Source organism: Gossypium raimondii, chromosome 6, assembly GCF_025698545.1.
Source record: "Gossypium raimondii isolate GPD5lz chromosome 6, ASM2569854v1, whole genome shotgun sequence".
NCBI classification, from domain to species: Eukaryota; Viridiplantae; Streptophyta; class Magnoliopsida; order Malvales; family Malvaceae; genus Gossypium; species Gossypium raimondii.
In genome coordinates this window covers 58,123,740-58,150,853 of record NC_068570.1, presented here as the reverse complement: position 1 = coordinate 58,150,853, position 27,114 = coordinate 58,123,740, and the positions used below count along the sequence as shown (strand labels likewise).

The 27,114-nt window shown below is 33.0% G+C and overlaps 3 protein-coding genes across 3 annotated transcripts; 2 read left to right on the top strand and 1 right to left on the bottom strand.

Moving 5' to 3' along the window:
• The first annotated feature begins 410 nt into the window (after positions 1-410).
• Positions 411-9,396, top strand: LOC105773049 (protein REDUCED CHLOROPLAST COVERAGE 3). The gene is made up of 23 exons (XM_012594657.2): positions 411-740; positions 839-900; positions 1,005-1,097; positions 1,175-1,247; positions 2,086-2,382; positions 3,004-3,068; positions 3,336-3,467; positions 3,563-3,604; positions 3,684-4,199; positions 4,290-4,444; positions 4,549-5,035; positions 5,136-5,198; positions 5,292-5,393; positions 5,476-5,793; positions 5,870-5,962; positions 6,045-6,146; positions 6,278-6,382; positions 6,556-6,689; positions 6,856-7,039; positions 7,108-7,239; positions 7,331-7,443; positions 7,527-7,608; positions 7,697-9,396. The coding sequence occupies exons 1-23, from the start codon at positions 662-664 to the stop codon at positions 9,200-9,202; spliced, it is 4,935 nt and encodes a 1,644-aa protein (XP_012450111.1). The 5' UTR covers positions 411-661; the 3' UTR covers positions 9,203-9,396.
• Positions 9,397-10,199: 803 nt separating this feature from the next.
• On the top strand, positions 10,200-11,046 carry LOC105774761 (triphosphate tunnel metalloenzyme 3). Its single transcript, XM_012597338.2, has one exon. The coding sequence runs from the start codon at positions 10,294-10,296 to the stop codon at positions 10,975-10,977; it is 684 nt and encodes a 227-aa protein (XP_012452792.1). The 5' UTR covers positions 10,200-10,293; the 3' UTR covers positions 10,978-11,046.
• A 258-nt stretch (positions 11,047-11,304) lies between these two features.
• On the bottom strand, positions 11,305-18,427 carry LOC105773276 (topless-related protein 1). The gene is made up of 27 exons (XM_012595023.2): positions 18,231-18,427; positions 17,821-17,964; positions 17,533-17,712; positions 17,327-17,440; positions 17,081-17,239; positions 16,686-16,863; positions 16,490-16,610; positions 16,256-16,365; positions 15,985-16,150; positions 15,773-15,882; positions 15,611-15,680; positions 15,450-15,523; positions 15,261-15,356; positions 15,080-15,175; positions 14,746-14,873; positions 14,397-14,631; positions 14,165-14,323; positions 13,964-14,059; positions 13,680-13,826; positions 13,435-13,545; positions 13,179-13,358; positions 12,927-13,055; positions 12,749-12,844; positions 12,465-12,653; positions 12,218-12,384; positions 11,840-12,115; positions 11,305-11,643 (listed from the first exon to the last, which is right to left on the bottom strand). The coding sequence occupies exons 2-26, from the start codon at positions 17,898-17,900 to the stop codon at positions 11,905-11,907; spliced, it is 3,402 nt and encodes a 1,133-aa protein (XP_012450477.1). The 5' UTR covers positions 17,901-17,964; positions 18,231-18,427; the 3' UTR covers positions 11,305-11,643; positions 11,840-11,904.
• Between the last annotated feature and the right edge of the window lie 8,687 nt (positions 18,428-27,114).

The window sequence follows — 27,114 nt, the reverse complement described above, 5'->3', positions numbered from 1 at the left end:
GTAAATTTATAACTGAGTAAAGACCTAGTGACACCAACTCATTCAACTAGTTTACGACACACTCTTAAAAATTAAATGTGAGTTTAACTAAAATGAAAAATATAATGACTTGGGCTCAAATGTTATTATTTTTGTTATGTATATCTATTATTTTTATTTATCAAATTAAAAAACCATAAATATTCTTAAAATAATAGTTGTTGGTTTTAATAAATTTTTTAATTAAATTTAAATTTTGATTGATGGATGGTAATAACTCAATCAATATTTGATATATAGTATAAATAGGTATAGATATAAAATCTTAATTTTTTTAAATTTAATATTTTTATTATTTTTTAAAGAGTAAAATAGGGGTTTAAAGCATAAAATGGTCTAAGCCCTAATTGTTCACAACACTAAAAAGAACCCTTATATATTCTCTGTTTCAAAACATTTCATCATTCCTCTGCTCAAACACCAATCCCCCACCCCCCTTCCCAAAAAAAAATGTTAGAGAAAACCATTTCCAGAATTTTCTATCGCTCTTCCCTTTTGCATGCTTACAATCATTGTTTTATCCCAGTAATCAATCAGTAAATAAAACCCAAACTTTGCTTTGGATTTTTTCACCTGCAAATATCAGTGAATCTTTTTTTTTTTTTTTAAATTGTTCTTCAAAATGGCCCCAAAATCAAGCAGCAAAAGCAAATCAAACAAAGCTAAACCAGAGAAGAAGAACAAGAAAAAGGAGGAGAAAGGTAAAAAAAAAAACAACCAATTTAAGAAAATCTTAATTAAAAATAATGTTTCTGAATTCAAATACCCTTTTATTTGATTTTTGTTGTTGTTGTTTCAGTTGTTCCTAGTGTTCTTGATATCACTGTCATTACTCCATATGAATCCCAAGTTATACTGAAGGTGCTTTTGCTTTTACCCAGTTTTTATTGCATTTAATTTAATTTTTTTTTAAAAATCAACATTCATTTCATCATATTAATTAATAGGAAACCATTTGCTTGTAGGGTATTTCAACTGATAAGATAGTTGATGTAAAAAGGCTATTGGCTTCTCATGTTGAAACATGCCATTTTACAAACTATTCTTTAACTCATGAGGTATTATTATTATTTTAATCCTCCTTAATTTCTATTTTCTCAATAATGTATTTTCTAATGGTTTGTTTCATTGTTAGGTCAAAGGGAAGAGATTGAATGAGAAAGTAGAAGTGGCAACTTTGAAACCATGTTTGCTCAAAATGGTTGAAGGTAGGGTTCAATTTGTTATTATGTTCTCTTTTTTTTTTAATTTTAAGGTTAATTAAGTTTTATTTGGTCAAATATCAATTTTGATACTCTTTTGTTTTATTCTTTGTCTAGACACTAATTAATAATCATTGGCAGTTTCGAATTCGATTAATATAAATAATTTGAAATTATATATGATATAAATAATTAAAAACTTAAATATATTTATCCAGAAAAAATAATATAAAAATATGAGAAAATTTTATTACCGTAAAAGGGAGGACATGCAAATTGAACAAGGATCACGTACAGAAGAGGCTGACAAAATATCAGTCATTAATTTTTGTAGTGTGCAGCCAAATAGCCAATGAATGATGAACTTGTCGTTTTCCTTGCGTTAACAACCACAGATGCCCTCCCTTTTTTACCTTTGTAATTACATTTTTGGTATTTTTTAATTAACCCAACGGTAAATTATAAAAATAGTCATTTATCGTTATCATTTTATTATAAAATAGTCATAATAGTTTCGTAACAAAACGATAATGTAAGTGATTAAAATGTAATAATTTAAATATAAATAATTAAAATATAATATGAAATAAATAAAAATAATTATTTTATAATTTAATGTTAATTTAATCTATTAAGAGAAATCTAGAAACAAATCTGACCGTAAAATTTTCAATTAAATTGAAAAGAGTTTTGAGTAGACATTTGTTGCTACGTGGATAGTCACGGTCAAAATTATTTTTATTTTTTGGAAATGACGAAAACGACACGTTTTACACGAGAAAACATTTTAATTTTTATATTTTTATTTTGTTGGAAAAATGAAACTGCTGCCACGTTGATACAGAGGATTATACCAATGAAGAGCAGGCGGTGGCTCACGTGCGGAGACTCCTAGATATTGTAGCGTGCACCACCAGGTTCTCCAAGCCTAAACGAGTACGATCACAATCATCATCGTCCGATTCAAAATCTAAAAAGGTTAACGGCGGGCCCCACCATCGTCCTCGAGAGCCGTCCGATGGAGGACCTGGAACGGCGTGGATTATGGAGAGCATGGAGATGGCTGCCATTCAGCCTACCCCAAAATTATCGGAATTTTATGATTTCTTTTCCTTCTCTCACCTCGCTCCGCCCATTCTCAGTAAGTGCTTCTTTCTTTCGAGATAGAAAAAATGGACGTATTCACTATTAAAAAAAAATACTTCTAGGGAAATCACAAAAAAATTATTTTTAAAAAGCACAGTTTTTGAGAAAGATTTCCTTTATTTTAAATATATAATCTTTAAATAAATCTTACTTTATTTTATATAATCTCCACTCAATTTTTTTAAAATTAACCAATAATTGATCCATTATGAAGGCTGATGCAGCCAATAACAATGACGGCACTAAAGTTTACTGTTTAAAACAGATATTTTTGTACATGATTTTATAAATGAGTCATTTTCATAAATAATTAATTTATTTGAATTATTTCTGAAAAATCCGCCTCTAAGTCATGTGATTCCATTAATAGCAAAATTATGATGAAGAGGCTAGAATGATAGCTTTTCAAATGTACAGGACTAAAATGTTCATTTTAATAGTGAAGGGACTAAAATGAACATAATAATATGGTACAATTCTTTTAGTAAACATTAACAAAATTTGTTAAATAATTTTAATGCGATAACCTTCTTTTCCATTGATGTAATATGATGAAATAAAAGGTATGCATCTTAAAACATGATAAACTTTATAATATGGTACGTTGGTTTTGCAGATTTGAGGAAATGTGAGCCCAAGGATGTAGAAGGGAGGCATGAAGGTGACTATTTCATAATGCAGGTACTATCTCACTTTACATGTCAGTAACTCTTCTTAATGGTACCAATGTATTCCACCGGGAGGATTTGAGTTTGAACCTTGGAGATAATATTGCTTGGTGAAGCCATGAACGCCGAAATTATTAGTCTCTATGTACCCTAAAATAGGTTTAGGGTGGACATTTGAATGATGATGTTGTTCTTGTTGTAAATCAACCAGCTTTTTCGTTCCGGTATGCTGTTTGGTTTTTGCTAATTTTCATGTTTAACATGCAATGTGTTTGTGCAGATAAAAATCTGCAATGGGAAGCAAATACAGGTAGTTGCATCAGTAAAAGGGTTTTATACTGTGGGAAAGCATTTTTTCCTGAGCCACTGTTTGTTAGATCTTTTGCAAAATCTAAGCCAAGCCTTTGCTGATGTGAGTACTGTTTTTATCTGTGATTAATAACCTTCCATGGCTTCTATGTTGATTCGGGTTGATTTTTTATTAGTTCGCTCTTGTGCTTGATGCAGGCATATGAATCCCTTATGAAAGCTTTCATAGAACACAATAAGGTGACCTTTTTCTCTATTTCCATTATAGGTTAATTTGACATAAACTTTGTTAACTCTTTTTTTTTTTTTTTGCTTCCAGTTCGGCAATCTTCCATATGGATTTCGTGCAAATACATGGCTTGTTCCTCCCCTTGTTGCCAACTCTCCATCGACCTTCCTTTCTTTTCCATTGGAAGATGAGCAATGGGGTGGTAATGGTGGAGGCCAGGGAAGAAATGGTGAATATGATCTTCAACCGTGGGCTACGGATTTTGCAATATTGGCTAACCTTGCTTGCAAAACCGAAGAGGAGAGGGTAGTTCGTGATCGCAAGGCCTTTTTGCTTCGTAGTCGATTTGTTGATGTCTCGATCTTTAAAGCTGTTGCAACAATACAGCATGTTATGAATAACAGGTCAATTGTGAAAGGCACTGTAAATAGCCATCCTGACTCAGTTCTTCATGAGGACCGTATAGGTGACTTGTCCATTACGGTAAAACAAGAATCAGCGGATGTAAAGGTTGCTGGTCATCATTCATTTGGCATGACTGCTAATGAAATTGCTCAAAGGAATTTACTTAAAGGGATATCTGCAGACGAGAGTGCGGTTTTTCATGTAAGTCCAAATCCGAGTTCAATTCATCTTTCCTGATTTCCTGTAGTTTGCCAATCTTTTTCACTAAGCAAAGTAGTAACCATCTCACAGGATATTTCCTCGATGGGCACTGTCATTGTTAGACATTGTGGCTACATTGCAATCGTAAAGGTTGTTGGTGAAGTGAAGAACGAACTGCACAGTGCTCGGGATATTGACATTGATGATCAACCAGACGGAGGAGCTAATGCTCTTAACATTAACAGGTCTGGACTTGTCAGCTGGTGCTCTCATTTCTATTTCACATATATATAGCACACACATGCAAGTTGGGTCCTGTAACGGATATGGGGTGTTTAATTTATTTCAGCTTAAGGGTTTTACTTCACAAGTCAGGCGCTAAAGAATCGAGTGGAGGCCAATCACATCAACTCAACTCGAATGATTCCGAACCTTCTAGATGCCTTGTTCGGCAAGTAGTTAAAGAGAGCTTGACCAAACTAGAGGAGAACTCGGTTGTTCCTGAAAGGTCTATTAGATTAGAACTCGGTTCTTGTTGGTTGCAATGTCTACAGAAACAGGAAACTTTGAGAGATACTACTTCAAACGGACTTGGTCGTGATCATGAGGCTGAACCGGCTGTGAAAGGTCTTGGAAAGCATTTTAAATGCTTAAAGAAAAGGGATAAAAAACCAAGTAACAGCGGTAGCAAAGTTGACGAGGAAGAAAATGATTGCGAGCCATGTGGTATGAATCAAAGCATTGGTGAGTCCAGAAATCAGATGGAACTGAAGAACCTTATTTCCGAAGAAGCTTTCTCACGGCTTGAAGAAAGTCGAACCGGTCTTCACTTAAAGGTTTCCTCGTCACTGTTTCATGTTTTTTCTCAAAAAGTTTGGCATAGATTTACTACTATTGTACTGATCTCACTCTTTTAAGCTTGCTTTTGTGCTACAGTCAGTCAATGAGCTTATTAAGATGGCGTATGAGTACTATGATGACACTGCCTTACCAAAGCTGGTACTATTCAATAGCCGAAGCCATTATCTTTCAAAATGTTCTTTTTTTAAGCTTTATGTGCAGTTCATGAACCGACTCTCAATACTTTATTAGGTAACAGACTTTGGATCACTTGAACTTTCACCCACCGATGGTCGTTCCCTGACTGACTTTATGCATCTAAGGGGACTAAAAATGCGGTCTTTGGGTCGTGTGGTGAGGAATCTCTCTCTATGAAATGGTATAAGTCAGACCATTTTGTGTTTGTTGACTCTGATGTTATTATTGTACAAGTCAGGTTGAACTTGCTGAGAAGCTGCCTCACATACAATCACTTTGCATCCATGAGATGGTTACTCGAGCTTTCAAACACGTACTCAAAGCAGTCGTTGCATCTGTTGACAAATTCGAGGACTTACCTGCAGCTATAGCTTCATCCCTAAATTTCTTACTCGGAAATAATGGATCAGAAGATAATGCTGAAAACGCAAATGATGACTATTTGCTAAAATTGCGGTGGTTAAGAAAGTTTCTTTCTGCAAAATTTGGTTGGAAACTACAAGATGAATTCCGGCATTTGAGAAAACTATCCATTCTTCGAGAACTTTGCCATAAGGTACTATCTGTTGTCAACTGCTTAAGCTGCTAAGTGCATCAGACGGCTGAGATTTACCGATATTTCTTTTCTGCAGGTTGGTCTAGAGTTGGTTCCTAAAGACTATGACATGGAATGCAAAGAACCTTTCGAAAGTTGCAATATTATTAGCATTTATCCTGTTTGTAAGGTGGATATCTATGTTACTATCTCATTGAACCAGCTTGCTATCAATTTAAACATAACTAGACTTTGCCTTTAATGATTTACAGCATGTAGTATGCGCTTCTGCCGATGGCCGAACATTGTTAGAGTCATCCAAGGCGGCTCTTGACAAAGGAAAACTAGAGGATGCGGTTAATTATGGGACAAAGGTATTTCCCATTTTGATTTATAGTTCAAATTCACATCTATTTATGTCCTATATTCGGTGAATGAGAAGGGATGAAATGTTACTAAATAGGACTTCCATTGGTCTCATTTTATGTTTTACTTGCTTTTGAAGGCATTAGCAAAGATGATAGCTGTATGTGGTCCTTACCATCGAACTACTGCGAGTGCTTACAGTCTTCTTGCTGTGGTTCTCTACCATACTGGTGATTTCAATCAGGTATCTGAACATTCTGCTATTTATCAGCTTAAGATATACGAAACTAATTCACTTTTAGTCTCCTCTTATAGAGATATAAAAGAAAAAGGACGGCTAATGTTCTCCGAGTATCATTTATACGTTCCTCCGCTAGTACCATTGAAAAGTAATCTAAACCATTACGTCTTGTTTAGGCAATTATATATCAACAGAAAGCTTTGGATATTAATGAGAGGGAGCTCGGTCTTGATCATCCAGACACGGTGAAAAGCTATGGGGATCTTGCTGTATATTATTATCAGCTTCAACACTTTGAAATGGCTTTGAAGTGAGACTTGAGTGCCAAAATGCTCATTTTGTGCTTTCATTTTATAACTCTTGTGATTTTCCTCTCGAGTACCTTCTTTGCTTGATGACAGTTCACTCGAATGCATCTTGTCTTATTTCTTTGCCTTTCTATTTGCTCTCTTGATGAAATTAATGCGTCTTGGCAGATATGTAAACCGTTCTTTATTCCTTCTCCATTTTACTTGCGGATTGTCTCACCCAAATACCGCCGCAACATATATAAATGTGGCTATGATGGAAGAAGGCATGGGAAATGTTCACGTGGCTCTCAGATATTTGCATGAAGCTCTAAAGTGCAACCAGAGACTACTAGGAGCGGATCACATACAGGTCAGTCTCTCTCCAACTTTATGCATATGTTCATCTACGTCTAGTTTTCTAATCGCCTCTCGTAACAGACGGCTGCAAGCTATCATGCCATTGCCATTGCTCTTTCATTGATGGAGGCATATTCTTTAAGCGTGCAACATGAACAAACTACATTCAAAATACTTCAAGCAAAACTCGGACAAGATGACCTTCGTACACAGGTAAATACCTCAGCCACGACCGTCCATACCTTCATGCACCTTTGTCCATTCTGTTTGATATGGGGTTTAAGAACTGTGTTCTGCCTTGCAGGACTCCGCTGCTTGGATCGAATACTTTGAATCAAAAGCTTTAGAACAGCAAGAAGCTGCACGAAATGGAACTCCAAAGCCAGATGCTTCCATTGCAAGCAAGGGTCATCTTAGGTACTAATACGGTGTCCCTGAATTACTAATTCAATTATATCATTATTTGTTGCAGCACTAAAACCTGTGGCCGTTTGTTGCAGTGTGTCCGACCTGCTCGATTACATTAGTCCCGATCAAGATTCTAAAGGAACTGATGTACAGAAGAAGCTGCTGCGTGCCAAGGTACTACAGATTAGTACAGAAATTTTGTATCTCATCCTTCTTCGTCTGAATCAACATTTAACAGTGACATTTCTTAAAAACTTGGCAGGTGTTACAGACTAGTGACAAAACCCATGACGCATGTCACAACTTTGTAACAGACAGTTCTGTGTTCAATGGTGTCTCAGAGAAAAGTATCAGTACTGCAGATATTAATGAAAGAAGAATGGTGAGTTCTATTTGTCTTGAAGAGCCAAAGAAAACTAATGATGTTACTAGAGTTGAGCCAATGGTTACAAGTGAAGTTTTCGAAGAGACAACTTCGGATGAAGGGTGGCAAGAAGCCAATTCAAAAGGACGGTCAGGAAATGCCGTCGGAAGGAAGTCTCGAAGGAAGAGAACTGCCCTTGCAAATGTTAGAGTGAGTGGCTCTAGGCGAGAAACTATTTTTCCGGTGAGAAAAACTTCCTCTAAGAACATTGTAAAGGAGGTAGTTCCGGTGAAGCAATTGATGTCCCATAACTCAAACCCCGGAGGGAATTCGGTTAGTTTACGAGCTTCTGTTTCCAAAGGTTCCTTGTCTTCAGCAAATCTCAGTGCCGTTGCTTCGAAATGTCTTTCTTACAAAGAAGTAGCTGTAGCACCTCCAGGTACAGTTCTGAAGCCATTACATGAGGGGGAAACCGAACATCAGGTGTGCACCATCCGAACTGAGACTACAAAATCGGAGGATGGAGACCATATGTCTGTTATTGATAACGTTGTAGATAATGATGATGATGAAACTGAAGGAACTCGTGATAGCGAAAATCAATCAGAAGAATCTGCTCCTGAACTTGATAACGTTTCTTCCGAGCCTGCAACCAAGGAGGATGGAAACAATATCTCTGTTGCTAATAACATTTCAGATGATAGTGAAAATCGATCAGAAGAAGCTGCTCCTGAACTCGATAAGGTTTCTTCTGAGCCTGCAAACATGGAGGACAGAAACAGTATCTCTGTTGTTCATAATGTTGCACATGATGACAATCGTGAAGAAACGGTTCCTGAACGTGATGAGGTTTCGTATGTAAATACTGAAAAGTCTGTAGAAACAAAGGGAAGTAAGCTATCAGCATTAGCGGAACCGTTCAATCCTGGAGCACTCTACATTGCTGTTACAAGTGTTTATGATGTAACAGCCTGTCAAGCTATGCTTGCCGAGCCTGTTATTGAACCTGCAGTTGCAGCTCGAGTTCGTTGCGGACCGATGTTCCCATTATATCACGGAAACAACCATTCTTACAACATGAAACAAGGCTTTCCGAGATACCAAACCCTCGAACAAACCGAGTTCCGACCTCCGCGAGTTATGAACCCTCATGCACCCGAGTTTGTACCTACAACTGAGCCAGCAACAACAGAAGCAAAAGCTCTCCATGTGAATGAAGGACATGACGTGGCATCTCAATCCAGCACCTGCGAACAACCAAAAACATCAGATGTAAATATAAAGAAAACCCGGGACGGCGAAGGATTTACGGTTGTAACGAAGCGAAGAAGGAAGAGGCATCAGTTTATGAATGGAGTAAGTAATGGACCATACAATCATCATCATCAATCAATATGTGCTTAGGTTAGATAATGCCCATATTTCAGTAAGCAGGATACGAGGGAAAAGCAATTTGCAGATATGTTCTAGTGAAAAGCTGGGTTTTAATTTCTATGTTTAATTTGCAGATGAGGTTGTTATGTAGCTAAATAATATATGTAAATTCCTTCTCTTTGTTTACAGATTTTGTTTTATTAATAAAAAGTGCCATTTGATAACACGAAGTCGAATTATATTTTGTTCTTTTATTTTTTATTAATAAAAAATGTACTTTTTAATAAAGTAAATTGGTATTTTTGTTAAAAGTTTCTATCTATATTTATTGTTAAAAACTGATTTTGTATGTTAACATGAGATATAGATGATATGAGACGGGTCACTAACGGGTTATTTTGTCATCTACACCAGCTTTTACGGTACAAATAGATGAAATTTTTACTTGTTGATTAATGTACAAAATATAATTTAACTTCTAATATAGAGGTTTTCATGATTCTTTGCTAACAAAATGAACATTTTTTTTAAGAGAACATAAGCTTATGATTTCATTTTTAATGGAACTTTTCTTTTCGATTCGTCAAATTTTTTAATATATCTCAATCAAACCAAGATTTTTATAATCGGATTGATGATCGAAACAGTCAAGTCATCGGTTTGTCAACTGTTTTAACTGATTCGATTAAAAAAAATTAAAAATTTGGTTCCATAACCAGTTCAACCGATTTTTTAATAGTTCTCTCAATTCAATCGATTCAATGCCATTATTTAAATTGGTACCTCTGTTAGCTCTCAATCTAACTAGTCCGATTGACCAAACATCATTGAACCAAACACTAGCACCAAAGATGTGAAATCAACCTCCGAAGAAAGATGTTAAACCGATTGACTTGTGAACCGATATAGAACGATCGGCCTGGACTAAAAAATCTATTGAGTTATTTATTTAACCGAACCGACCAAAGTTGATGAAAAGAATTGGACCGGAACCGGTGTTGTAATTAGCACAAGGGTAGGATTGGTTCTTTTTTAGCATCTTATCCGCTAATGTTGGAGGTTGAGGTGAAAATTAAACCCTATCATGATGATTTGATTCAGATTCAGCCACCTGCAAACAAATGTTGAAAAGGTTGTTCCCAACAACAAAATTAATCAAATCAAAGCCACCCCATTTCACTAAAATCCCCACCCAAATGGAAGTTGAAGTAAAGCTTCGTCTCCCCAATTCCCAATCCCACCAAAAGCTCTCAAATCTCCTTTCCCCATTCCACACCACCACTTTAATCCAAGAAAACATATTCTTCGACACCCCAACTACCACCCTCGCCGTCTCGAACGCCGCCTTCCGCCTCCGTTTCTACAACCTCGACTCTTACGCCGTCCTTTCATTCAAATCCAAGCCTGAACTCACTCAAGGCATTAGTCGAGTCGAAGAACATGAAGAACCCATCGACCCATCATTGGCTCGGTCTTTTTTGACTGACCCGAATGGGTTGTTGGGCTTATCAAACAAATCCCAGATAATGGAAAAGCTAAAAGGTGAATTTGGGGTTGATGAGTTGATTTGTTTAGGAGGGTTTAAGAATGTGAGAGGGGTTTATGATTGGAAAGGATTGAAATTGGAAGTTGATGAAACCGTGTATGATTTTGGTGTGTGTTATGAGATTGAATGTGAAAGTAAAGAGCCTGAACGTGATAAGGAATTGATTGAAGGGCTTTTGATGGAAAATGGGATTGATTTTGTTTACTCTGATATTAATAAGTTTGGTGTTTTTATGTCTGGGAAGTTGCCCTCAAAATAAATTATGCATTCTTGTAAAATATGTCGTTTTTAATCATAAATTTTGAGAATTTCTGCTGTTTTGTACCCATTTTACTCTTTTTGTTCAAATGAGAGTTGGATTTTGATTTTAGCAATTAATTTTTTTAATAAATAATCTATACATTGACATGATACCATTCAGATTCATATGATATGTTTGATGTATCAAATTCTAAAAATAATAAAATTTAATCCTTTCATTGACATTGATGTGCTTGAATTACTTGCACAATTTGCAATTCACTCCTTGTAGGTTCTAATTAGACTTGATGAACATTGCTTGGTTTTTGGCTCTTGCTCCATATGCTATGTAAACACCATCATAGGATTATTTAAAGATACAAGTATATATGTCCATCAGTTAAAGTTGATGACAGAGAAAGAAGAAAAGGTTTCTGAAAGAAGAAAATGTAAATCTGATACATAAAAAGAACATTCTGATTTATGAGAAAAAAAAAGGGGGGGGGGGTAATATATGAAGATAAACAACTACAATAGAACAGAAAATCATTCCTCCTTTTAAACATAATTTTTCCCTTCAAAAAAAGGGCATAAGAAAACACTACTATGCCATTTACCTTAGAGACATTGTATCTCACAAAATATGTTAAAAATCTACATCTTGGCATCATCTTTCATTGTCAAGCTGCAAAAATTTTAGCAGGAACAAAGATTGGTTAAAAATAACAAGCCAGAAAATATAACTTGAATTCAAATTTTATATCAACCGGACACCTGCTGCCTTTCGGTCGAGCAAGTCGAGAAACGAAATGGGTTTTATCTTGCTGTTCTAACCCAAATTGAGTTATAATTCAAAATGGACTGACTCTGGGAAAGCATACCTAAATTAGGGAGGGGCACGCAAGCCAATCATATAAAAGAATTTGTGCTTTTGTCAACCATTTTATCATCTCTGGGCTTGTTCTGATCCTGGAGCTCCAACTGAAGGTGTTGCTGTCATACTGCTGGCTGAACCGTTTTCAACGGGTGGAGGCACACCCCATTTGTTTTCGGATTCAAGGGGCTCAAAGACATGAACGCCACCATCTGAGAGTCCCAATGCAAATTCGTTTGGCTCAGATGGATGTGCAGCGATTACAAGTGGGTGAACATTGGAACTGTGACGTAAGAGGGAAAAAGAATAGAGATAGCAATTAGAATGCATAATCCTCTTCCAACTACGAATTGATACCTCGAGTCAAAAAGATCTGGCAAAATACCTGATGTTAGTTGGAAGATAAGCAGAAGGGTTTATACGACAACGTAATCTGAGGTTTGCAGCAGTAAATACACAAACAGATGCATCGAGAAAGCTGGCATATACCAGTTGGCTATCACATGAGAACGTTGCATGCGTTATAGGAGCAGAAGAATCACGTGGGACCCACTAAACAAGAGAAAACTAACATTAGAACATGGTAAAGATAATGTTGTTGTTTCGTAACAAATCAAACAAGATAAACTTACCTGTTTCATGCAGTCTAGCTTCGTTGTTTCATATATGGCAAGCTGAGTCTCATGTACAACAAGAAAATGTATCTGGTCTTGATGGAATTGTACACGTGTGTCTGACAGTGCTGTTGGTGTCCTCCCCGCTGGAACCTGCAGGAATCTAGCCTTCTGCTTTTCCCATCCATCGGTGTTCCACACACAAAGCTGGAGAAAAAAATGGTAAAATGATCAATCAACTGAAAGCAATTAAGTTTTTCGTTTTGCAAACTATTTGCAGCATTAGACAAGGCTCAGAATACCTGAGAATCGGCTCCTGATGAGACGAGCACACTCAGTACATGCGAGAAGGCAAGGCCAGTTATTCTTTTGGAGTGACCTTTAAGTTTACTCTTCACCTGGATGATGAAAACGGTAAATAAATGAGTGCTACTTAAAACACGAGTTGCATAAATGATTCTCCACAAGATGTAATCATACCTCATCCACACGGACATTATATATCTGAATTGTTGAGTCGTCCATGCCTATAGCAATAATATTATTATCTTGTGGGTGGAATGCAAGGAAAGTCGCTGCTGGTGGTGGTGGCATGAAAGTAGCCATTGTCTGTAAGTGTCCGCAGAAACATCAATGTCTAAATATCCAAATTATCGACAAATGGTGTGGAGACAGTAAAAATGGGACGTAAAAATCGAAAAAAGAAAGTTCATTTCAGAATTAATGAGTTACCTTAAACGTCATCATATTAAACAAGGAAATCTTTCCTCCAGATGCTGACATTACATAAGAATCATTCTTCGACAAAGCAAAACACGGTACAGCCTCTTCGGGATTTGTATCAGCAACATCATTGGTCATAAGAATGCCACTTGATGGTTGCCACAACTGAGGTGCTACACTGGCAGTTGCCTACATAATGCAAGCAACGATATAATATTTTGGAACAAGTCATTTCGAAGTATACTTTTATTATGGAAAAGGTTACCTTGCCATTTGAGTTACGATCACTACGCTGCCACTTCCAAAGCAAGTGAATAGCATTTGATGCTAATGCCAATATAGCATTACCTGAATTTGTGAAGATTAACCTTGATATCTGCAATGATCACAGAGAAAGCTGATAAGATAGGGAATGAATAAAAGAGATTATTGGCAAAACATCATCAAATAGTAAGCCTACCAGCATATAGAAAATCCTAGAATTGTAGAAGTATGAGAAATTTTCTGTACCTTGGTCACCCTCAAGTTTTCAGGAAGCCTCAAGGATCGACACTGAGATGGTTCATTGATTTCAGAGAGCTTCCAAATCTTTGATTTATCACTGGGTTCTTCTGTTATTCGGGGTTTCACATCCCCTAAACTCCGAGCATCTCCATTCTGAAAAAGACATAGCACACAAACCATATAAGTCATGCATTCAAGCTCCACTACTAAACGGAGAAACAATGACACAACTATAACAATAAAACAGTATTGAACTGCAGGGGCAAAAGTGAACGTTCTATCAGACGGACCATTCCAGCAATAGCAACACTTCTATCTGCAAGCCCAGCACTAGTAGCGGCTGCGGCTGCTGCTGCTGCTGCAGCTGAGATTGGATTTATTGTAGGCTGAAAAAAGGACACAGAATGTAAGAGAAAATTTGACAAACATATGAAACCAGTAATTGCAAATTCTAATGCAACTAAAAAATTTAAATGAAATAATAATACTACCTTTGGGGCTTCAGCTGTTCTCAAGGAATCATAAGAAAGATTCTCCAAAGTGCGCAACAATCGCATACCATCTGAATTTGCCAAAATCTTAATCCCGTTATCATTGGTGGAAACAGCCAAGAGGGAGCCATCCTTGTTAAAGCGGATGCGTGGACTCGCCTAGGAATTAGGATAGACAACGTAAGCAGCTACCATCATTAAAATAGCACAAGACTTAACATAATGAACTTACTGGAAGTCCTCCATCCGCATCGAAACTGGTCAAAGGTTGAATATTGTCCATATCCCAGAATTTGATAGAGAAATCGTCACCAGCAGCCAAATACTTGTTCTTAGTTGTGTCAAATTGCACAACACCTAAAGAACGTTTGCGGAACCCTTGATAGGTTCGCTTCACAGCTCCTTCACTTTCATTCCATTCAACGATAAATGACTCCCCATCTTTACTGGTGCCACAGGAAAAGAGCCTACAATACCAGCCATCAATTCAAAAAAGGCCCATAAAAGGCAAAACTTCCTTTATCCTGATATTTTTCGACAATTACTGCAAGATACATGAGTTATAGTGCAAGCAAACTAACCTTGTACCATCAGCACTGTAGGCCATGGTCGTGCACCAACGACCAGGAGCTTCATAGTCAACCCTTGATCCCATATTATCATATAACCATGCCTTTATCTTTCCATCGATGGCTGTTGAAAAGATAAACTGAGGCGGAAAAAGTCAAAAGGAAGCACATCAGGAAGAAGAATGAACACAAGCACATGCTCCTAGGCCATAGCTATGTTGCTCTAACCGTACTCATGTTGTATACATACCTTCCCTGACTACACTCACGCCCAACTCCAAGCAACATAGGGCCATAGTACAGTAAAGAACGTAAGACACCTAAACTGATAAAGCAGTATCCTTACCTGAATGTTTTCTTTATAGTGAGGGCAGACAGAATAAACAGAAGCCTCGTGACCTTCAAAGGTATACTGCTTTGTACCATTAGAAGCATCCCACACCTAAAATTACACAAAGAAATTAGCAATGGCAAGCACTTTTTTTCTTCAATAATAATAACCAATCATGTGCAATGATAAAACCAACCTTAATTGTCTTGTCATCACCGCACGTTATTACACAAAGTAGCTTATTTGGATGAGAGAATGCAATATCATTTACACCCCCAACATGCGCATCAATCTAGACCGGAAATTTCATTATGATTTCAGTCAGGCAAAAACTCAGCAAGAGGATTAGAAAAAAAAATCCAACGGAACCGGGCATAATATATACCTCGAGATGCTGCCGAACCTCATCACCACCATGATAAGAATATATTTGCACAATGTGCCTTGAGTAAGCAACTCCTGTTTTCCGAACAGGTAAAACATGTCAATCAATGTTCCCACTTAACTTCTATATACATACGCATATCTCTACTGGTTTCTACTCACCAAATAAAGAACCATCAGGGCTCCAAATTACACGGTTTACAGAGACAGCAGGATCTTTGACTAGAGCAGCCTGGATTTAGGTAGATAAGTGCTGTTTATAATATTTCTAAATAAAAATGGAGCTAACGAGTACGCTAAACAACAGGTGGCGGTGGCACTAACCTGAAGGGGCATGGAACAAGCAGTAAGATCCCAAACTTTAAAGTTTCTAGAAACCAGCCGCTCTCGAGAGCCAGCTTCCCACAATGCTATGTCCCCAACATTGGTACCAACTGGTTTGTTGTATTCAGAATATGCAAAGGTATAATCAACAGCTGGCCAACAACAGAGAACCAAGTGCAACTATAATAAAATAAGGCCGGAGTATAGCATACCTAGAAGTAGAGTTTGTTGAACAGGATGGAAATCCATGCTCATAGGAGATGAACCCTGGTTCAGCATTCTTGCAACAGCCCTTGGCAGATCATCAGGTGCACTGAAAGCCTGACTGTGACCATGGCCCTGAAACGGTACTGGCATCACATTGACAGGAAGATTTACCTGCACAAAGTGAGCAAAGATCACTTGAGTAACATTAGGCAGAAAGAAACACAATCACACCCAGAGTCCATATCAAATAAGTCAATTAAAGTAAAACCGGAGTACCTCATCAGATATCCCCATGGGCCTTGTCCTTTTGGAAACATGATCAGAGTCTCCAGATGGGTAGTCTACTGATGGATTAGTTGGAGGGGTCCTCGGATGCTTCAATGCAGCTATAAGATATAACGGAACATGCATAAAGTTAAAAGGAAAATGAGCGGAGGCCAGCATTAAGCTAAAAATGAAACATAGAGAAGAAGTGATTACAGAAGAAAAAATCAAAAAAGAAAAAACTACCGGGTATTGAAGCACCAAGACCAATAGCTCCACCAGAAACAGCAGGATGAGTTACAGTAGAAGGATTTGACATCCAACCAGCAAGGGGTGCTGGAACTTGTGCAGGTGTAGGTTGAAAAGGCTGAAGACATCAACCGAGAATGTTAAGGATAATGAAACAGATTTTAGGATAGTAATAGTAAAGCTCGATACCCACCCCATGAGCCCCTAGAGGAGGAAAACCTCCAGCTTTTGGCAAGGATCCAAGAAGTGGATTGTTTGCAGGAGACGGTGCTCGTGCACCATTTGGCTGTCCACATGAGTGGTCCACAAAGAGAGTTTTAATATCCGGATTTGGCCTTGGGTTTTTACAAAGTTGATGTTGCCAATTCAAACTGTGATTACACAAGAAATCAGTTTTCCCTTAAAGCCACAACTAGAAACACATCGGTGCCAGTAAGAACTCGGGAATAATACCATGCCTGCTTGCGAGTTCATTGCATAAATAAAATGTTCATCGGAAACTAAAACATGCCACCCATCTCACTCCTATCTCTTCAAAGCAGCTAATACATCGATGATAGAGAACCAAAAATAGAAGAAAAAAATTACCTTTGATTAATGAGGGTGCGTAACCTCGAATTTTTAAGGTTAGGGAACTGCAACTTGTCACGGAATAAAGGATTTGCTTCAATAAGCTTCTTGAGTTCAACTAACATGATTGCTCTAGCTGATTTTGTATCCCCATACTTTGACAACTGTTCATTCTCTCTGTTACAAAAGTTATACATTCTTCATTACTTTCACAATTACCCATTCTCGATCAAGACTCAAACAAATTAAACACAAGCAACATACCTGAAATTCTCCAATGTCAAAAGCTGAGTGATTTCCTTGAAAAGTTCCTCATTGAATGTAGCAAAAACTTTCAAATCCTTTACTAATATCTCCACAGCTTTCGACCGGTCATGCCTAAATAATATTCGAACATTCAGAAATTTTCACAAACTTCCGATGATTAACAAATACGAATAGAAAAATCGAAAGTATGCAAAAAAGCTTACTTATCCAATGCTTCAAGGTACTTCTGCTTTCTAATCTCGAAAAAGATTTTCATCGAATACCGATTATCATCAACCTTGGTGAAACCAGACAAGTATTTCTCAACTTCATCCCAATTTCCATTATGTACCTCATCCTCAAAATATTTCATATTAAAGAAAAACCCAGATTCCTGTTCAAGCCTATTTAAATTCAAAGTAATAATCACATTTTAAATTTTATCAGTTAACAGCAAAATGCTAATTAAAATCAAATGCCATTTAATTTTCAAAAAAAAAAAAAAACCTTACTTGTGAACAGTCTCTTTAAACTTTTCCTCATCTAGAAACTGTAAGATCAAGAACACAAGCTCTCTACTGAGAGAAGACATCGTATCCACCTCCAACTTCAGTTCCCAACGATGAAATAAAAATCACCAAATAAAAACACTAGATCTGCAAGAATATTCCCAGGAAATTTTTTTAAAAAAAATCAGCTCAAAATACCTTAAAATCCAAATAAAGAACCCCAAAAAGATCGTTCAACCATCTTCAAATGAGGAAGAAAAACAAAGTAAAATTAGGGGTTTTTTTTGGATCAAAGAAGGGGAAAAACAACTTTATACCATAAAAATAAAGCAAAATACCAAAAAAAAAACCTACATATCGTAAAGAAAGAGATTCTTAAACACAAAAACAGGAAATATTCGTTAGAAGCTTACCGTCTGAGATCGATTTTCATACAAGAAAGAAGAAGCTTCCTCTTTCCAGAGATTTTTACATATAAAAAAAACACTTTTTTTCTCTCCAAAAATAAGAAAAATATTTATAAAAAAATAACCCCAAGGTAGCCAGAGATTCTCTTTCTCTCTCTAGGAAAAAATTATTTAAATTCCTTTTTATATAAAACCCAACCTAAAACCTTACAGAAATGGTGATTTTTATAGGAAAGAGGAGACGGATAAAGAAGATGATAAGTATGTTTGCTTATCAAAAACAGCTTATTAAAAAAGAGAACTTATTATGATACGTAATCCTACTTATTAATAAGTACAGGAAATGATAGCCCCTATTAAGCCGGCTAAACCCTGTCGAGTTTATCAGTGTGGAATCTCTAGCTGACAGCTATCCTACTTCAAGGAATAATCACGTGTAACAAAGTGTATTCCATTTTCATTGTCGATCGTCGATTTGAGATTTGATTTTTTTATATTTTGATCAGTCGGTTGGAAATAGAGGTTGAGATCAATGTGAGGAGTAGGGAAATTTTGCTTGGAAAGCGATCTTTTACTATTCTCAGATCTACGAAAGAAACGACAGGCTTTTCTCGAAAAAGTTTGACCCTGGATTTTGTTCAATATTACGGAACATGCCATTGTTTTTATCATGTGAAAGGGTGAATTTATCGTGATATATTTTTGAAGGAAAGAGAAAGCAAAGCAAATAATTAATTCATTGAATGGATCTAAAACCGATAATTTAAAATTAAAAAATTAAAAAAAAAAACCAACATGATTAATACATGTATCTACATTTTAATAATTTTATATTGTTCTTTAAAAAAATAAAAATAATTTTATATTATCAGCATTTATTGCAAAATATATTTTAAATTCAATAAAAATAATTTTTTAATCTCGTCTTTCAACGCACTCGAAATCACATAATAATATCCATATCGATCGAGTTAAGACTCGATTAATTATGAATAATTATATTTTAATATTAAATAATAGGTTTTGGTGTGTTGACGAAGACGTTTTAGGTTGGTGTGAAAAAGTCAATAGCGTGATTGATTCTAATGTAAGTTCTAACATGCTAAAATCGTAATTACATTAATAAATTTAAATTTATTTATTTATTTATTTAAAAATTCATTTTAATAGATGTCGTAAAAGCAAAGAAGCACTAACATTTTAAAAGTTATTCTCATAAAGGGGAAAAAAAAACTTTTCCTTTGAATGCGTAAAAGTTGTGTGCAACCAAAAGATTAAAAAAGAAAAAGACATGCATGAGTCGATAAAGTCAAAATACTCTAAATTTTATTTTCTTAATAAAATATAATTATAATTATATAATAAATATAAAAATAAATATATATTCGATTAATTGTAACGTAAATTTTAAATATCACAATACACAACAGATGAAAAATTAGATAAAACTAGATTAATTCGAAAAGCACTAAAAATTCATACAAGACATAGCGTAAAGTGATATTTTTGTGTTATATAAATTTTAATTTTTTTATGTCATGTCCCTTTTTTTATTCAATAATTTTATCCATTCAAAATGTATAGTAGAGTTAAGAATTGTCCCCAACGGTCTTAGTTGTACTACGAAGCTGGCCCGAAAAATAGATTTAAAAAAAATTAAATATGTTTTTTAAATGGATCAAATTTCGGGTAAGTTTTTTTTGAATCGAGTTTAACTCGGCTTAAATTTGAAAAACAAAACTGCTATTTTTTTTTTGTTGTTTTGTTATTATTTTGGTGTTGTTATTGTTTAAATATTATATAACTCTTGTTTTATTGTTAATTTTGTTATTATTTTAGAGGTATTTGATTGTTAGGTTGCACCTATCTCAATGTTATTTTCAATTTGTTAGGAGTTTTAGTATATTTGATGTATTATATTTTTTAAATTTGTTTTTATAGAAAAATAATAATATAAATCTTTCCTTTTACAAAATAAATTATATATTTATGAGGCCATTTTATCACTTTATATTTTATATAAAATCGATAAAAGTTATTATAGGTTTTGAACTTGAAACCTAATTAATTTTAGGAATAATATTTAATACACTGTAAATAAAGTTTTTAAACTCCACAAATAGTATCAAGAAATTAACAAATATATTATAAAATATATTAAAATATTTTTTTTAAAAGAGAGACACGTGACAATTTTTAAAACTGGTTATACCTACTAACCACAATCTAACATATATTTAATAGGTTGTTTGTAATGTACCAAATAATAATAATAAAATAATTGATGGCCACATGTTGAAAGCACAGGAATTATTGAGATCCACTACAAAAAATAATTGCTAAAATTCAATTTTTTTTTCTTTTTTTCAAATTGTCAATAAGTCAAGGTCAAGGATGTTTTTAGCTTCCAAAAAACGGACACGTGTGATGGTGGGCGAAAAAAGGTAAAATAAAAAATAAACTCTACAGAAAGTAGAAAATAGTCATCTATTAATAAATATTTTTTAAATTATTAAAAATAATAAATTTATTATCTGACGCGGTAGAGTGAGAAAATTTTGTCATATTTTTAAATAATGAAAAATTAATTTATTATATTTTTATAATAAAACTTTGATATTTTTTAAAATTAACATTAATTAATATGTTTAATATAAAAAGTTATGCATAAGTGGGTAGAAACCCAGACAATAATTAAAAATGAAAGAAACAAAGAAAAGGAGAAGATTCTAAAGCGGACGCGCTTTTAAGGAGAGTGAAATCACGAGTCACGGAGGCTCCGACAAATTGGTGGTGTGTGGATTTTGAATCAGCTAAGTGGGGTCCGACCAGTCGGTCATCAGTCTGTCAAAAAACTTGTCTGATAATACGGATTCACATTTAGATTTTTCTTTTTTCAGAAAATAAGATTTTTAATTATTATTCACACCAAATTTTATGGTTGTAAAACAAAATTAAATATCAAAATGGCATGTTAGCAGCGGTGGTGTCGCCATTGATACCACTATCATTTTTTTTTCTAAAATTATTTTTTTACTTTTTTAAAAATATTATTTTATTAGTGATGTCTCTCTCATAGATAGTGCCGCAATTAAAAAATCCTAAAATACGACCCTCATAAATACAGTTGAAATACCAAAAATGGTTGAAATATGGTATGACATATCATTTTGGTATTTAATTTTTTTATGTTATTCAAGTAAAAAGTCAAATTTACAGCAGATGTTAACTTTTAAATATTTATTGAATTTGATATCAATTTTAATTTTTAAAAAGTGATTTATGTATTAAAATAGATATTTTAAGATCGAAAAGATAGTTGAATTGATCAAGTCATTAGTTCAATCGTTTTAATTAAAAATAATTTTAGTAATTAGTATATACTGAATATACCTAAATCTGGTAATTAGTACTTACTTTATATTTAAACATTTTTTGAGACTCAATTGGTATACAAATTTAGAAACCATAAGTCAATTTAATATTTTTTAAATTATCCGACTAATAATATGATAATACGTGAAAAATATTAAAAAAATAAAAATTATAATTTTTTTTACATGTCACTGCCGCCTATCGATGGCGCTACATCGACACAATTTATGGGGTGTTGAGTTAGTATTTGTATCACGCGCGAGGGAGCAAATTGCAGTACGATCATGGCTGTACTATTCTAACATTATTCTGACCTTGCATTAATTACATCATAAAAGACAGTGTGACAATTACGTACACCTTTTATATACATATTTATAAATTAATTATGTGAAATTAAAGATTTAATGATTAACTTGTGAGAGTAGGGCACTTTCATAAAACTCAGCTGTCAACGTCGGGAAGAAATGACAGTAATTAATTTTTCTCATTTTTCTTCAAAGAAGAAAATTTAAAGGTCCAATGCCGAAAGCTTTGATTGAAAATTGTTCTTATCACTAATTGAGGTAAGGGGTTTTTTTTAGGAAAGAAAACAATTATATAAAAGAAGTTTAATTATTTTATAATTAAGTTGAGTTGAATTTCAATTGAGATTTCTTTCTAATTAAGACCAGATATTGGTATTAATATATATTTTTGTTTATTAATATAAACTCAAATCTAATTTAAAATCTGACGAAACACCCGCAAAATAATCTCCGCTCTTTTCCATGATTTGGACGACCAAACAAACAACGGAAAAATAAAAGGTTGGGATTGTGACCTAACAAAGCTTTGATATCCTTAAAATGAGTGTTTATTACCGATAATAGTAACTAATTCTCTTGTCGCGGATACTTTTTAAAAACATAAACAGTTGGCAATGAGATGTGTGTCCATTCTCATGGGCGAAGATCAAAGTCCCAAACTCATGGTTAAGAGATGACAAACTATTTTGATTTGGTAAACGAGTGTTTATAGATGTTAATAAAAGCTAAAAAAAAACTTACACAGTGTATAATTTTTGATGGTTCAATTTTTTTCAAATTGAGACTTGTTATACGATGATAATAATTTTTATATTTTATATTTTAATAACCCAACTCGGGACTCCCGAAAATTTGACCTGAAAACCCCCTTAAAATGTAATTCCAAAGACCCTTTAAAGGGAGTATTCTTCTGCTCTGCTTCTGGCTTTAAACAACTCATCCCATCTGATGCATCAACAATATCAAATCCACACGATATATAAATGTTGAGGATTAAAATTATTATTACGTTATTTAATATCTGGTGACAAAAAAAATCGAATAATCAAGTTAACGTTTTATAACTGTTCATGTTTACATGACTAAAAAAAATTTACCAATAATTGAACGACTATAAATACACTTTCCTATTATTATAAAATTAAGTTCATTAAATTCGTAATCTTGGATTGTTTTTTTCTCTTCTGACCTAATTTACTAAAGTCGTAACCCTAAAGTTTCGAAATTAAATAACATAATAACATCATTAAAGGCATTAAAAGATAAAAGCATAACATTATCTTATTTTTAATTATTTATTTCATTGCCCCACTTCACACTAATTGTTTGATGAGACTTATCTTTTATTTTGTTCTTACCATTTTAGTCATTATTCAACACCACTGCAACTTGTTCCTTACCATTTATATTTTTTCCTTGAAATTTTATGATTTTTTATTATTTTTTCTCAGTCACATCAATTCAATTAAAATTAAGATAAAATTTAAAAATTCAAAATTAAATATACACATTTATTTTTTGAATTTTTAAATGTGCAAATACATTCTTATATTATATTACATAATAGACATATTTATTAAAAATTATAAAAATCAAATATAAAAATATTCATAAATTATTAAAATATATATTATTTTTAAAGGATAAGACTTTAAATACGTCGGTGTCTATGCACTATGCTTTTACTAAAAATATTGTTCAAACATCAAATTTTGGTTGAAAACGTGTTGTACAAGTGCTATAATTGTGAATTTTATAAAATTAAATATTTTATTAATATTAATATAAATAATAGCTTCCGATAATATTTACTTTCTTGTACTTGAACGTACTCGAACTTGTATTCTTATGTATTGATATCGATTGAAATAAGACTCGATAATTATTTATAATTTAAAAATATATTTAGATGTGTAGTTTCGGGTCACCAATTCCGAGATATTGAGCGGACTAATTTGTCGAATTGAGAAATATCGTGATATGATAGGAAAATATCGTCGCATTTTTTTGTTAGAATTAATTTGTCAGATGTCAGTCATCAAGCAGTGGGTCTTTCAGCTTTAGTTGAGAAAGTGGAGTTATGGTATCCATCACTTTTTTTTTCTCTCTTTATTAATTTTTTTTAAGAACTGCAAATCAAAATTTTAAAATCCTTAACATTATTTAATATTTTTAGATTATTATGGATAGAAGATTTTTAAAATCAGATTGGTGATGACGATCTAGTCGGTTCGATTAAATAAATCATAAAAATAAAAAATTCCGTTCAAGTGTCGATTCAATCGAATTTTTAACCCAATTCAACTAGTTAATACCAATTCCTGAATTAACTTGTCTGATGTCTCTTTTCGGTTCAATAGCTCGATCGTTTTTTGATGCAATAGATTCAACCGATCAGTCTGATTCGATTCAAACAATAGTGATAGATAGAATATTAAATATTGTTAAAAACTATCCTAATTCATTCTTAAATTTACATTTTAAAAATGTTGAATTTTATTTTTTTATAACCAATTTATTGTTAATATTTGTTTTACAATTTATGAATATTATTTTTTAATATTAAATTTTATTGTATTTACAATGTGGATGAAATAAAATATTTCCCGTCAAAATATATTTTTAAATTTTTATTAAATAATAAATATAGGTGAAGTGGTGGGAAACTTGTATTTTGATACTAGTGAGTGTGTTTTCGATCATTAAATTTGTAATTGTTTTATTTAAAGATGATATAAAAGTATGAAAAGACAAAAGTGTCACGGAAATATTATTAATTATAGTTTAGGAGAGTGATATTTCGTAACTTCATAACTAAATTGGTGACCCGATTAAGGGTGGCATCAACTCAAGAAATGTTTAATTAAATAATAGTATAGATGAAAAATATTACATATAAAATATATTTTAATTTTATTTATTTTTTCCTCTAAATTTAATAAACAAATTCTCAAAACCATCGTATTAATATTTTCTTTAAAATGATGTGAAAAAGTGTTAAAGATACCGGCACTTGTTAGATTAAGTGGTAAAAAGTTCAATGCTTCTTGCAACTATCGAATATCGAAAAATTTCAGATGAAAAATTGTTAAAAGCAAGATTTTTAGAACCGATTCAATAATTAAATTGGTTAAGTTACCAATCGATTTGTACCTATTTATTAGTCAATCGATTCAACCGTTTTCTTCATATTGGTATCCAATCAATTCCTAGTTTAACTAATCAATCAAGTTTTTTTTTATATAATGCTAATTTTTGCTTACAATCTATTAGATAAAAAACACACTTCAGCTTACATTTATTATTATTGCAATAGCAATAATGTCAATTGATTTAAGGTGGGTTTTGATGGACGATTGGATGCGACGTAGTGTTTTTAGTTTACTTTTTGTCTCATGCTACATTATTTATTCTCACCACCACCGCTATTTTTACTCTAACTGTAAGTAAACACATCGTCCATCTAAATCTACGCTTAATACTCGAAAAAATATTATTAAATGTATTAATACTTTGTATATATAGGGTGTTCAAAAAAAGCATTGAAAAGTTATGAATTTTTAATTACTTTTTTTAGCAATATTATTTTATATCGTTTTTTATTAATTCTAGTGCCCAATAATTATCCAAACCTAACGTGAATGCCTAAAGAACCCAAGTTCAGTCACTATCAAAACCAATATTTTTGCCATATAAATTTGTTTGTATATAATTGAGATCATGTACATATAAATTATTTTGATCCACATACACCTTCAACTCATATCAAAATTGTTATCCATATGCATGTGCAGATGTATATGTTTTGATCATATCTACTCTTTTTGATATAATGTCTAAAATTATCTATAGTCTCTTTCCAACCCATAAATAGGAGGGTAATGCACTCTAGCGCACTTGAACCTATATCTTCCTGCATTGACAACAATATCTATGTCAATACAGCTAAGACTCAATCGTATTAATTCTAATATATTATTTTGATCCACATACAACTTCAACTCGCACCAATTTTTTTGTTTTGTTTTAATATTCATATTCATATGCATATGTGCATATATATATATATATATATATATATATGTTCTGATTATATTTGTATTTTTTTTATTTTTTTACATAATATCTAAAACTACCCATAACTCCTCCTCAGTCCATAAATAGGAAGATAATGCGCTCTAGCACACTCGAACTCGCATCTTCCTACATTGGCAACAATGCCCATGCAAATCGAGCTAAAACTCAATCGTATTAATTCTAATATACTATTTTGAATTTACTATAAAAATTTTAAATATATATCTACTAGATTATGGCACATTTATAATATAGGTGAAAACCAAAATTATGTAATAAATATATTTGTAAAGGGTTGATATAAATAATAAATTGGGCTTTGATTTAATGGTAGAAGATAAATGTAGAAAATTAAAAGGCATGGATTCAAATTTTATTACGTGTGTATATTTTTCCATTTTTCTTTATATAAAGTATAAAAACACCTCAAAATAATATAATTTACTTTTGAAAAGTGAGAGTTTTTTTTATATTTTTTCTTAACAGGCATCAACTCAGCTAGAAGTTTAATTTATTCAATTTACTTTTAAAAGTTAGGGTATTTTATCTTTTTCAAACTGAATCGGTACCGGATAACTTGTGACACCAATGCAATCAAAAGTTTTATAATAAGTATAGATAAATATATTTATATATATAAAAAAATTTAATATTATTAATTAGATTTAATAACTTAATTTAATGATTTAATAAATAAAAATGGTATGAAAATAAATTATATGTAAAATTTAAAAATAATGCATACTGAAGAGTCATGTCAAGCCTGATGAAGATGGTGTTTTGGCATTTTGTTGTTGTATGGCTCTGTGTGTAAGTCTCAAAGCTCAGGAACCTTATATCTCTATCTATTTATGTAAAAATAAAAATAAAAATATCGTTTAAAAATATAATATAATAAAAAAAGTTATAAATGAAAGTAAGAATATTTTGAACAGATAAAAATATTTATTAAATTAAGATAAATATATTTATTAAAATATTATATTTTAATATTTTTATAAAACTATATATATTTCCCATATCTATGTGTATTTATACTTTTACTTTAATTCAAATTATTTAAATTATTCAATGATAAAATATGCATAAATTTACATTAATTCTCACTTATTTAGTATTAGATTATGGAA